This window comes from Ceratosolen solmsi, unplaced genomic scaffold, assembly GCF_000503995.2.
Source record: "Ceratosolen solmsi marchali unplaced genomic scaffold, CerSol_1.0 scaffold17, whole genome shotgun sequence".
Lineage (NCBI taxonomy): Eukaryota > Metazoa > Arthropoda > Insecta > Hymenoptera > Agaonidae > Ceratosolen > Ceratosolen solmsi.
In genome coordinates this window covers 229,549-242,227 of record NW_011948445.1, presented here as the reverse complement: position 1 = coordinate 242,227, position 12,679 = coordinate 229,549, and the positions used below count along the sequence as shown (strand labels likewise).

The 12,679-nt window shown below is 21.3% G+C and overlaps 2 protein-coding genes across 2 annotated transcripts; one reads left to right on the top strand and one right to left on the bottom strand.

The window, feature by feature from the left end:
• Positions 1–8,617: 8,617 nt before the first annotated feature.
• LOC105366085 (transmembrane and coiled-coil domain-containing protein 6) lies at positions 8,618–9,978 on the top strand. The gene is made up of 6 exons (XM_011504399.1): positions 8,618–8,748; positions 8,803–9,015; positions 9,084–9,249; positions 9,342–9,534; positions 9,602–9,757; positions 9,842–9,978. The coding sequence occupies exons 1-4, from the start codon at positions 8,656–8,658 to the stop codon at positions 9,371–9,373; spliced, it is 504 nt and encodes a 167-aa protein (XP_011502701.1). The 5' UTR covers positions 8,618–8,655; the 3' UTR covers positions 9,374–9,534; positions 9,602–9,757; positions 9,842–9,978.
• A 3-nt stretch (positions 9,979–9,981) lies between these two features.
• Positions 9,982–11,066, bottom strand: LOC105366086 (phospholipase A2). The gene is made up of 4 exons (XM_011504400.1): positions 10,881–11,066; positions 10,733–10,805; positions 10,321–10,407; positions 9,982–10,228 (listed from the first exon to the last, which is right to left on the bottom strand). Exons 1-4 carry the CDS (start codon positions 10,987–10,989, stop codon positions 10,051–10,053), a joined length of 447 nt encoding a protein of 148 aa, XP_011502702.1. The 5' UTR covers positions 10,990–11,066; the 3' UTR covers positions 9,982–10,050.
• Between the last annotated feature and the right edge of the window lie 1,613 nt (positions 11,067–12,679).

Sequence of the window (12,679 nt, the reverse complement as noted above, 5' to 3'; positions counted from 1 at the left end):
TCTCTATCTCTACGTATATTTTAAAATGAAAAACACACTTGAAATTTACAAAACTATTACTGTTTTTGCAAAACTTTCATTAACTTTATGGTTTATAGTTTTGCTTAGGGAGTCACACTAATTTTTTGTGTGTATCTTTTATAGGGTATTTATATTTTAAAACATAAAATATATATAAAAAATCCAAACAATATTGATTTGTTAAGTGAGTGTAGAATGGCGAGGATATTTATCATTTATACCAACGCAGATAAATGAAACACATCAACAAGGCAAAATAGAAATCTTCCACGACACTCAAATGATAAGTGACTGCATGGAATAGCCACCAAATGCCATTTACGTAGGTGTTAACATATATTGATGTTTATTTTTATTTTAGCGTCGAGACTTGAGAGTAGTTACTGAAGTTCACATACACGAAAAAAGCATGAAACGAATCGTCGGCACTGGTAGAGATAAAAATTTTATGCCTTCTATACGCATGCGCATGATAATTTAAGTAAGTTTGGATATGTATACATGTATGTAATGCGTAAGAGTTAAGGATTTATAAAAAGAAAATTCTACAATCTGCTATTATACAATATATTTTTTTAATTAAATTCTCATTCAAATTGAAATTGAGAGCAGCCTTACTCTCTTATTAAAAACGTTATATATATATATATTTGTTTAAACTAAATTTTTATGAAAAAGTAAAATTTAGTTAATAGTACTGATAGTTTCACTTTCTTTTAGAAATTAGAGACATTCTTTCTAAAATTTATCTTCAAATAATCTGTATTTTCAAAATTATAAATTAAAAATCTTTAAAATTAGAAATTCAATTTAAGTTCTTAAATAATTCATTGAAATTTTTAAATTTTTAAAAAGAGTATTGTAATATATGTAAATATGTATATTTCCTTAAATATTACAACTACATGTATGCGTATTATAATAATGTATTTATGTATATATAATAAATAGTAAATAAAAATTTGAATAACTAATTGAAAACTATATTCCAAGTAGAAACACTTTTATAATAAATTAAATTTACTTGTATAAATTTGTGATAGCATATTATAAAAAGAAATTATTTTTGGTCAGTTTTATATTTTATTTACAATGTATTGATAACAATAATTTAGAATACTAAAAAAAAATAAAAAATGGGAATACCATGCAGCAATATATCGATATTATATTGAAGAGCAGTTGAGTCATATTACATGGTTAGCATAACTTTTAGTCAATCAAGAGAGGGCTGAATTATCATTTCATATACAATGGTTGTTAGCACATTCTAGATATAAGAACAAAATTAATGTTTCCAGAATCAATATATTGTGTCAATAATAATTACGTACCTCAAGTAGTTCTGATCTTGAATTATTTTAGAAAGGATATTAGGAAATACTTCTAAAAAATAGTAAAATTAATAAGATATTAGGAGGCAACAATGGTTAGACAGCCTCATGTCATAAATGACAAAGCAGGCTACTATTTTGAAACAATCGGTTTGGCCATAATAAATTAAGTATATAACTGGAAATAAAAAAAAGAAAAATGAAAGCTTATATATAGCAACATTTAACTGCATAAGTAATAAGTTGTCACACTTCTATCATGTGAGTTTTTAAAATCATTATTTGATATTTGTGAGAAAAGGTAGATAACAATTAATAAAATGAAATAAGAGTTTTTATTTGATTTATAGAGATATTTATTTGTTTGAAAATTGAAATAAAAAGCTTCGTTTATATATAATAAACGATTTCGAAGAATCGTAAAATAGTTCATTAAGGTAATACATAAGCAATTACAAAAAAATGTTTGTATTGTAAAACATCAAATGCAGTATATTAATATATAAATACGATGCTATTATTGTTACACTATAGATAACCAAAAATTCAGAAAAGCAACTGAAATGTGTAACTTTAAATTCTGATCTTCTTTAAACACTTGCTAATATCAGTATATCATTAAATAAACATACCAAAAGATATATATGACATTCTATATTTAGTATAAATATTTTAAATTTCAAAAGACTAAACTTTTCTACAAAAATTAAATTTAAAAATTGAATATTTGTTTTACACATCCTATAAATGCGAATATGGATCGTTAACAGAATAAATGAAATATGTAGGAATATGAATAATTGTACCTCAAAACATGGATGTTAAATTATATCATTCAATATCCATTTTAATTTGCAAACGAACTGCTCGTTTGTATAATGAAATTACAAATCTATTCAATATACCATATCAAGTCCATAATATAAGCAATATGGTATTATTTCTCATGGATTTATTGGAATTGTGAATCATTGAATTATGGCTATCTAACATTTTGACTTATTTTTATAACACCAATACCTTTTTCTTGGTATCGAAGTGTTAAATTATATATTCGAATGCGCTATTTATATTTCAATCACCATATTGGAAGATGCAAATATTCATATTTTAATCACTTGAACTAAATTACAATGTTCCAACGTCTAAGTATGTTTCAACGATATAAACATTAAACGTAACAATCCACATTACATTACGCTCTATTTGACATTTAGGATTGTTTCGAATAGTACACGCTACAGTGGAATATTAATTTCGTGCTACTTACCTAATATTGTACCCAATTAATGATTTTGTATTAACACAGATGCATTCTAAAAATAAAAATCTTTTTAACAAATAAGAGGTTTTTTTTACAGTTCAATGCTTTATACAGATCCTCGCGTATATATATATATATATATATATATATAAACACGCATATATTAAAAATTAATATATTAATTTTATAAAGATTATTATTCACTAGCCCTCCACAATAAGAAAAAAGTTGTATTTTATTAAAAAATTCCTAATATACAATACTTTCGCATTTTTATTTAAATGAAATCATTAAAAAACCTCAATATGATTATTTCTAAATTAACAACATACATATTTTAAGTATACTATAAATATTAATATATTACTTAAGAAATTTAGTAATTAAAAAATTAATTTTATAAAAGAATTTGTAATGCATGAGTAAAATTAAAATATATAATAATGACTATATAGTACTCTAAAGAAAATTATTCAATCTTGTATGAACTTATTGATATATCTTTATGTAATTCCATTTATATAAAATAAGTTTTTAATTTTTTATTTTAATTTATATTTAATATATAAATATAAAATATTTCTCTTAATTAAAATTACACAATGTTTATACTAAGAATATATTATATATATTATATTGTTTATATAATTAAAAATTTTTAATATTTTCATTTATCATTAAATAGATTTGAATCACAGTTTTTAAATTGTAATTAATTAACAAAAATAAATACAATTCTAGTTAAATGATAAACTGATATTATTTGTGCTTCTACAAATCTGTGTAAATCAGTAATATATTTGCATGTGTAACTTTAGTTTTATACCGAGTGCTTTGTTTATAGACAATAACTTATTTTAATTACACGTATGTATATGGATGTATATTCTACGTTCCTTATTTTAAATATTACACCCACAAAAGATTTTTTTACATAAAAAATTAAACATTACATAATTGAATTACATTGCATATTAGATTTCAAAAGAACATCATATGGTTATTGAAATTCGCCTATAAATGATTTTGCTTAATGTTTTATTTAATATTTTTGTGTAAAATATTATTAATAAATATAAACTAATATTTTAAAATTATTTTTTGTTAATTAATATATAACTACTGAAAATTGTTTATTTTTTATAGGGTCTGATTTAAAAGAAAACAAATTTTAAAAAGTGATTATAATAAATTAAAAGGAAAATGTCAAAGTGTTATATTTTAAAGTAATAATAATGTTTTAACCATTCTGCATTATCCAAGATTCTATTTTATTTAATTTATAAATTTATACAGATTTTTTTGGAATAAAAAATTAGTACTTCTGTGCAGTTACATATTACAATATATTTTAGTTTTTTTAATTCTTCAATTTTTAATAACCTTTAAATATTAAAATTAAAAATTAAATAATTTTATTTTTTTGTATTTCAAAGATTTTTAATATAATTAAAAATAGATTTTTGTAATACTTATTTACAGTTCGATAAACAAAATCTTCAGATGAATAAATATTTGTCTTCAAAGAAGTAATTTTTTCAAGTAAGCAGGGCTAGCTTTAGAAATAATTATATATTATTTTTTATCTTTTTAAATTAATTAATATCAAATAATTAAAAGGAACTTAATTTATTTACATAATCTGGCTCAATATGTATGATTTAACAATATTATTAATTTATTTAAATTGTTAATTACAAAGATTTATTAAAATACGAAGCATTAAATAAAAATGAAATTATATAAATATTTATAGGAATATTATGCAAACCGTCACGCTTTTTACTCATTATAAGGAATATAATAAATGATTAAAATTAATATTCCTTTTATATTTTTAATCATTATTCTTCTTATTTTCGCTATTGTTAATAATACAAATTCAGCTTAATTTTACTATGATAAATAGTTAATAATTAATATCTTAATCTATATAAATAAGTTTGTATAATAATTTAATAAATATAGAATATATAAACAATTCATATAAATGTATAAATATGTGAATGCCATGATTTGAAGCTAATATTAGAATCAGTATATTATTGCATAGGGTATTGTTTTTTGTCTGCAAGAAAAAATACATTTATGAGATAATGTACCTTTTTGATATTATTCTTCATCTTTCATTTTATAGTTACTAATTTGTAAAAAAATTTTATCCCATGTATACATTATATTAAATTAAAAATTTATTGAAAAAAATTAATATTGATTAGTAACATGGAAAGTGTATGATTATAAATTAACTGAATTTGGGTCATATCAATATATTTAACAAAAATAATTAATTACATTAGCTTTGTTATTAAGTGATGAAATTGAAAGCATTCGATTAATAATATTTAGAATTCTTATATTTATATATTAACTTAATTTTTTCGTACAACGAAAAAATATAAAATTTGTAAAAAATTTAAAACAAAATATAAAATTTGTAGAAATTAAATTTTATTATTTTTGAAAATTTGAGCATATTAAAGTAGAGGTTGTACATTTTTTAAGATTTTTTTTATACAACAGCAAATTAAAAAATAATTATATCAAATAAGTTTCTAGAAAAATATTAATATTCCAAATTTTGTGAAAACCACTTAAATTATGTATAATTGCAATGACGATAATGTACTTGTTATTGAATACGCAAGTCTTATTTCTTACCTCTTAATTTTGTAATTATTACTTTTATGTAAATAAATCAAATTTTTCTATTTCGATTTCTCATCTTAAAAATAGTATAATAATAATATAACTTTTAAACATTGTAGAACAATTAAAATATTACTTTAGTATTATTAAAAGTAATAAGTGCTACCAAGAATAATATAATGAAATAATTTTATTAATATATTGAAAAATAAAAAATCTACTACTTAAAAGTCACAAGGAGTGTAGTATCCAATTTTTCAGGGAAAAAAAAACGTGAAATATAGAACTACAAGTAAAAAACTTACGTCTACGAAACAATTTAATAAACTGCTTGTAAAAGTTTAATATAAAAACGTAATTATTAATTAAAATCAATATTTAGGTTTGATATCAAAGTATGATTTAATATAATAAAAGAATTGTTTGAAATGATTAAAAAAATACTTTTTATACTATACGTAATAGTTTAAATCTTCTTATTAATTACTTGTTATTATAAATACATTATAATAAATCATTTTATCTCTGATAATTTTTGTAAACAAATTTTTCAGGAGGTAATATTTATTAATTATCTTATGAAAAAATTCTTTGATATGATAATTCTTATATTTACACAATAAATTTGTTTATACTTTACTAAATTTTATATAAAGTAAATAATGTATTTGAATTTATATATTTTTTCAATAAAATATATTTACAGGTTGTGAGGTGACTAAAACGAAAAGTATAATTTTGTGTAAATAATACTTTTATTATATTCTTGTATCTCCAGATATAAGATTATCTTTATTTTAATCTTACTTAATAATTTGAAATTTTTAGCAAATATACAATCAATCATATGATTATTGGCAATAACGATTTTTGACAAATATTTTGTTCTTGATTCTATCATAATACACCTTATTAATAAATGAAATATTTTGATGCTTATGCTAGAAAAATGTTAGTGCTTGTCAATCAATATAATTTTCAATAATGTTTTTAATTCTATATATCAAATTTTTTGTTAAATATTTATTTGTTTTAATATAATTTGTTTTGGTTTTTAACTTATTAATCCTATCTATTTGTTATACTTACTTATCTATTATATATTCTTCCAAGAGTATTTTAAAATTAATCCACCTGTCTTTGATCCGATAGACCTATAGATTCTATTAAGTATAGTTCTCTGTATCTTACTTAAATTATTATTTTTAACTCCAATAATTAGCTCCAAACTTTGTACATCTACTTGCTGAATACTTAATATATTATAATTACTTTACTATACAATAACGCCTCGATTGGTGATATCATTTTTCTTGTGATATGGAACGATTTTAATATTAGCTTAATAAATAAATTTTTTAAAGAAATTTTATGGAATGATACTGTAGTAATCAAGATATTATTTCTTCAAAACTGCACATGTTGTTTATTATTTGAAGAAACTATCAATTCTTTTGTTTTGCTTTTCTATTTATGTGTGTATACTATAAATTCCATGCACGAATGTATAGTGGAACTTGCATATTGTTTAATAAAAACATGTTTAATTTTAAGTATATTGTTTGATAATTGAATTTCATTTGCATTCTTAAATAGATGTTTTATTTTATGCATTTCAATTCTTCATTTGAATGAAGAAAATATATGTAATTATCTCTGTTTAAAATATACGTTTACTAACAAAAAATGTATAAAGAAATAAGTGCTTTTATAATTTGTTCTTCAATTACATATGTTTAATCACTTTGAATTAAAAAATTCCTTTGTGACTTTTTGGATGTTATATAGGATAAAAATCTTAATATAGCATAATTAAAATTTTGATTTTTATTATTATGAAGTTTTAAATTTCATTCAAAATTTAATATAGTTACTATACTTAACGTAATATCCAAAAATATATCCAGAATATAATATTTAATTAAAATCTTTATTTTTTAAATTTATCTCTACTGTACTTAATAAATGATTGTAAATTTATTTCAAACGTTTCGTTCAGATTAGTTGTTCAAAATTTATCTTAATTTAAAAATTAAAATATTTAATATTTATATTTTACAATATAAAATGTAAATTATTTTTATTATATCAATTAAACTAAAAAAAATTTTATCTTTCATAAACAATTGTGCACCTACATATTCGAAATTAATAATATAACCGTTTCATTATATCTGAGTTTTCAAAATTGATTTATGGTTATCTTGTTTCATTCTATTTTGTAATTTTGTTTTCAAACACCTTCGTTTGTAACGGCCAATTTATTTTCTATACAATGATATTCAAGAGTTTGTTCGTTATTTAGTATTTAATTTTCATGACAAAATTGTATGTTTCATAATTTACACCAACAGTTTCCATACCCAAAATCATAAATCAAATTCAAGCCATTATAAAATGGAACTATAATTAAATTCTATGCAGTTTGTCAATCTTATCAATATAAGATTAAGGAAAGAATTTGAACCGAATAACGTTTATTCACGTCTCAATTCTAAAGTTAAAGAAAAGGTTAGAGACTGTGATAAATCTTACAAACATAAACTTTATAGATTAAGAAGAATAGGAAGGAATGCGCATGAAGGAAAATTCAAACTATGCAAAATATACATTACACTAAAGTACATGAGTAAATGAAAGTAAAAATTAATAGTATTAACTTTGCTAATTACATGTTAAATGCAATAAGCTATATAGAATATGTTATAAAAATTAATAAACCTGAGTTTATTGATGAAAATGAACTGTGTTTAGACGCCTAAGATAGCCAACGTACATTCAAAGCTCCCTAATTAAATAAACTTGCTAATTATCATGGATAAATGAACTAGTACATAACTAAACTACTTTTATTTTTGTTTTTTTTTTTATGACAAAGTAAAATTTTTATTGTGAAAAAACTTGTTTTATGATAACGTACATAACAGATCTAAGCTTTTGCGAATAACGAAATTGTCTTGTATTTATAGAAGAGCTTAATAAAATTATCTAATAAATTCTGTTATAATATATATGTCGGTAATAAGTTGATATATAGAATTTAATGACTACAAATACGTAATTAGTTCTTTATATTTAATTGACATGCAAATGGTTATTTAATCATATATTTTTGATGGACTTGCTTGAAGGTTATGATTATTATTTATTATTAATTATACATTGTATAATAAGATTTTAAATTATATATTTTTTAATCGTTTTTATTAAATATTTCATTAAATCAAGATGATTGAAATAAAATGTATATCGACAAATACAAATAATACATTAGAATTTATTCGTGATGAATTACGAAACGAAATAAATATTACTAGAAAACAACAACGAGATTTAAAAATAAATCAAAATCGTTTAATTCTTGGAGAATTAGATAATAATAAAAGTATGGAAGAATTTGTTGTAACAGCTGCTATAAATCTTCGAAGAAAATCGCTTAGTCTTCTAGAATATAGGAAGTTACAAAATGCTTTAATTCAGGTAAAAAGTATTATATTGTAAAAATGATTATATTACAAAAATTAATTATTTTAGAATGAAAATCATGTCAATGCATTTCTCAAAGTAAATAATGTAATACAAGGATTAAGTAGAGATCTTGCTAGCAAATCTATACAAATAAAATTGGCTGCTGCCAATTGTTGTTGTAATTTAGCTTTAGGCAATTCAAAAACGTGTATAACACTTTGTAAATTTATTGCTCCTTATCTTATTGCTGATTTTGAAAGCAGAAATCAACCTCTAGTTGTAAGTCAATATTAATATATTCTCTATTTAGTTGTTAAATATTTTTTAAAAAATTGATATTTTTTTAGGAAGTATGTGTTTGGACTATCGGAAATTTAGTTACTGAAAATAATAATGTATTTTGTATTTTACATGCACAAGATTGTATGAAATCATTAATTAATCTTGTTCGGCAAAGTTCTGATACACTTTTACCTGCTGTCAGTTATGCATGTTTAAGATATATTTATTCAGGTATTGATTTAATAGAGTAAGTTATTATAAAGGAATTATTAACAGATTAGTTATATGCAATGTTCAGTTTATATTTACATTTTTATTATCAGAGTATCAGATATTATTAAAATTGGAGCAATAATATTAGTACGACATCCTACAGTACTTGATATTGATACAATATGGTTATTAGCAATATTATCATCTGAACCTGAATGTAATATGGAGTTTATGAAATATATTTTTACAATGTGCACTTATTTTTTTCAAGCTATACTTACAGATGATAAAAATATCAAAAAGGTTTTTCTTTATTATATTTATTCCTTCTTATAAAATTGTTGAATTGTAATATTTCTAAAGATTTCAGCCATTCTTAGAATTATATGTAACATTATCTCAGAATCATCGGGAAAAGTAGCCTTTTATTTATTCAGTAATGAATTTGAAAGAAATTGTATTTTTCTGAAAAAGTTATTATTTCATCAATATATTCATATTAGACAAGATACATTATGGATGTTAGGTAGTTATTTTGTTTTAATAGCAAATAAATGTACATTGTTAAATTTTTTTAAGTAATTACATAGAAAAATATTAATTTTTTTAGGCAATCTTTACAATCATTATTTGGACTCTGTTCAAAATTTGGTTAAATCTATGATTTCTTCTTTACCATCTTTGGAACTTGCAATGAATTCAATTAATTAATTCAAATACAATATATTATCAGTACAAGTATGTTTATTAAGAATAATTAATAATATTAGTACACTATTAGTATCATAATTTTCTAAATGTTGAAAGCTATTTTGGAAGTTAAAATCTTGTTTTTACAGGAACAAATCTCCTTAAATATTTATTTTTAGATGAGAATACATCTTCTATGCATACTGGTTGACCAATGTTAAAGTATATATTACCAATGACTCTTGCTGAGATATGATTGATATTCTTTAAACAATCGTAAAAGGCCTTATCACAACTACAATGAGATCTACAGAAAGAATAGTGATATTGATCAAATACTGTAACATATTACGAAATTATAATGCCTGTATTTTCATTGTAATAATTTTATTTGCTTACTTGCTGAAAAATGAGTTATTCATTAAGTTGTAACGACTTTTGTATGCCCGAATTTTTATTGGACACAAATCATGAGCTCTACAACATCTATAGTATTTCAAATTATAAATTAGATATATTAATTTTAATAACATTTTAATAATCTTTGAATTTAGTTTTTTTTATATGAAATATAAAAATATTGTGATAAAAGCTATAAAATATGACGGGATTAAATTAATTATATAAAAAATGAATTATCACTATTTATTATTTCATACATGCATTTATATCTTATAAAAAGAAAACATAAATTTTTTTAAAATTATATATAAAAAATTAAATATATTAAATATATATGTGTGGATGTGTATGTGTGCGTACGTGTGTGTGTGGAATAATGTTAAAAATTACACTGGAGACCTCTAATTACCTGTCAACTCTTGCTCGTGATCCTAAATCATGATAACTCTTAGCAATATCACCAGTGCCACACCATTTAGTTCCTATTCATATAAGAATTTAATTCGTTTTATATTATAAATCTAAAATTATTTATAATTTTTTTAACGAAACTTTACCTGGAACAATCCCGTCAAATAAAGGATTGCCTTCATTGTATTTTTCAACATATGCATTGAAATTTAATGAGCGTACAACATTTTCATCTAACTTATCACACTTATCCATAAGTTTTAGTATATCATTAAAAGAAATTCGATGAGCTTTTGATGTAGATAAATTTTTAAAAATTTCGTATTTTTCACTTGATTCGCTATAATTGCATTTAATTTAAATTAGAAGAAAAATTTGTTTTATTTATTAAATTCATAAATTATAATTAATATAAGACTGTTTTTCAGAATGACTTCTATATTCATTTGAGTTTGATAATTATACAAATTAGTCGATTTTATGAACAGTAAAATTATTTGTTCATAATAAAATATTAAAATATGAGATATTAAAATAGAATAAAATCCTAATAACATATGTTAAAAATTAATTGTCTGCACAAGCTATTTCATAAAATAATCGATTTTAATATATTTTTTTCAGATTTTATCATGGTAAAGTAATTTGCAATTATGAGATTTATTTTGATAATATTTATTAATAATTAAATATAATATGTATAATAAACATAAAATGAAACGTTAAATACAATAACGAAATACAACAATTTTTAATTTAGTTACAAATTTCATCAATTTTTGTAGTAAATGTTTATAATAAACATTATACTGAATGAATTTAGCTATATTAATCTAGATTCTACAATATATATATAATATCTACTATAACTCAAATAACATATATATGGATACTGAGAATATTTAAAAAAATGTCTTATTATAGGTTTGCTAGAAATAAATAAATAGTAAAGAAATTATATTAAACAATATATATGATAAATTTAAATTTCACGTGTGCATAACTGACGACTTCGTGGAATTTTAAAAAACATACTTTATATTTAAGATATTAATTACTTTAAACTACATTTTTTAAATTTATGTTATTTACTTCTCATAAGTTTTTTAATGTAATATGCAATAAATATGTTTCTTTTTTCGAAATATAATTTCAATTTTATACTGAAAATACTAATCGATTTCATTACCGAAATTAAAACTATGATTTTCGGTAACTTTTATTTTAAATCAATACTTTATTAATATAATTTGATTAATTATATTCATTAAGTAAAATAAAAAATTCTTTTAATTAAAAGTAGTATATTTTCATAACGATCCTTTTTATGCATGAATGTGTATGAATTCTTGAATGACAAAAATTCAATTAAAAAATTAAAAACAATAAAATATTGATAAATTATAAATAAGGTAATGAAAATATATTCCCCTATTAATATATTATTTTATATACTTGTTTATTCAGTAAAATGTGACAATTCTAAAGTAAAAGACCGCTAATGATTCATTTCATACTATATTATAAAATATAAAATAAAAATTACTCACTAGACCTCAATGAGTTCGCAATGAAGAAGTTTCTTTCCTTCTGCGATGTCTAGAATAGCAACGAGTTGATCATAGTAGTATACCGATCTTGTCTCTCCCGCTGTTTCATTAAGAATTGGTAATTTCGGCAGACCCTTAAAGGTGCTTGTGCTTGAAAAAGCCTTTACATTTCCCGTCGTTGATAATAAATCAAATGTTAAATTTTGTTGACTTTGATTACATCCCAACAATAGCATCAATGCTAGGATAATCATTGTGTATGAAATGAGTTTCAACTATTATTTTTTAAATCGCTTTTTCTTATTTCTCTTGCGTAACAAAGAATAAAAGGAAAAGTGAGATTCATATTTTAGTTACAGTTCCGCGATAAACTGATGTTACTTGTTCAGTGTGTG

Excerpts from the sequence above, each read along its gene's own strand:
- LOC105366085 (XM_011504399.1), top strand. The coding sequence starts at position 8,656 with ATGGAAGAATTTGTTGTAACAGCTGCTATAAATCTTCGAAGAAAATCG. Across the intron at positions 9,016-9,083 it reads GCAGAAATCAACCTCTAGTT|GAAGTATGTGTTTGGACTAT; the intron begins GTAAGTCAATAT and ends ATATTTTTTTAG. Across the intron at positions 9,250-9,341 it reads TTTAAGATATATTTATTCAG|AGTATCAGATATTATTAAAA; the intron begins GTATTGATTTAA and ends TTTTATTATCAG.
- LOC105366086 (XM_011504400.1), bottom strand. The coding sequence starts at position 10,989 with ATGGATAAGTGTGATAAGTTAGATGAAAATGTTGTACGCTCATTAAAT. Across the intron at positions 10,806-10,880 it reads ATTTGACGGGATTGTTCCAG|GAACTAAATGGTGTGGCACT; the intron begins GTAAAGTTTCGT and ends TTATATGAATAG. Across the intron at positions 10,408-10,732 it reads TCACGAGCAAGAGTTGACAG|ATGTTGTAGAGCTCATGATT; the intron begins GTAATTAGAGGT and ends GAAATACTATAG.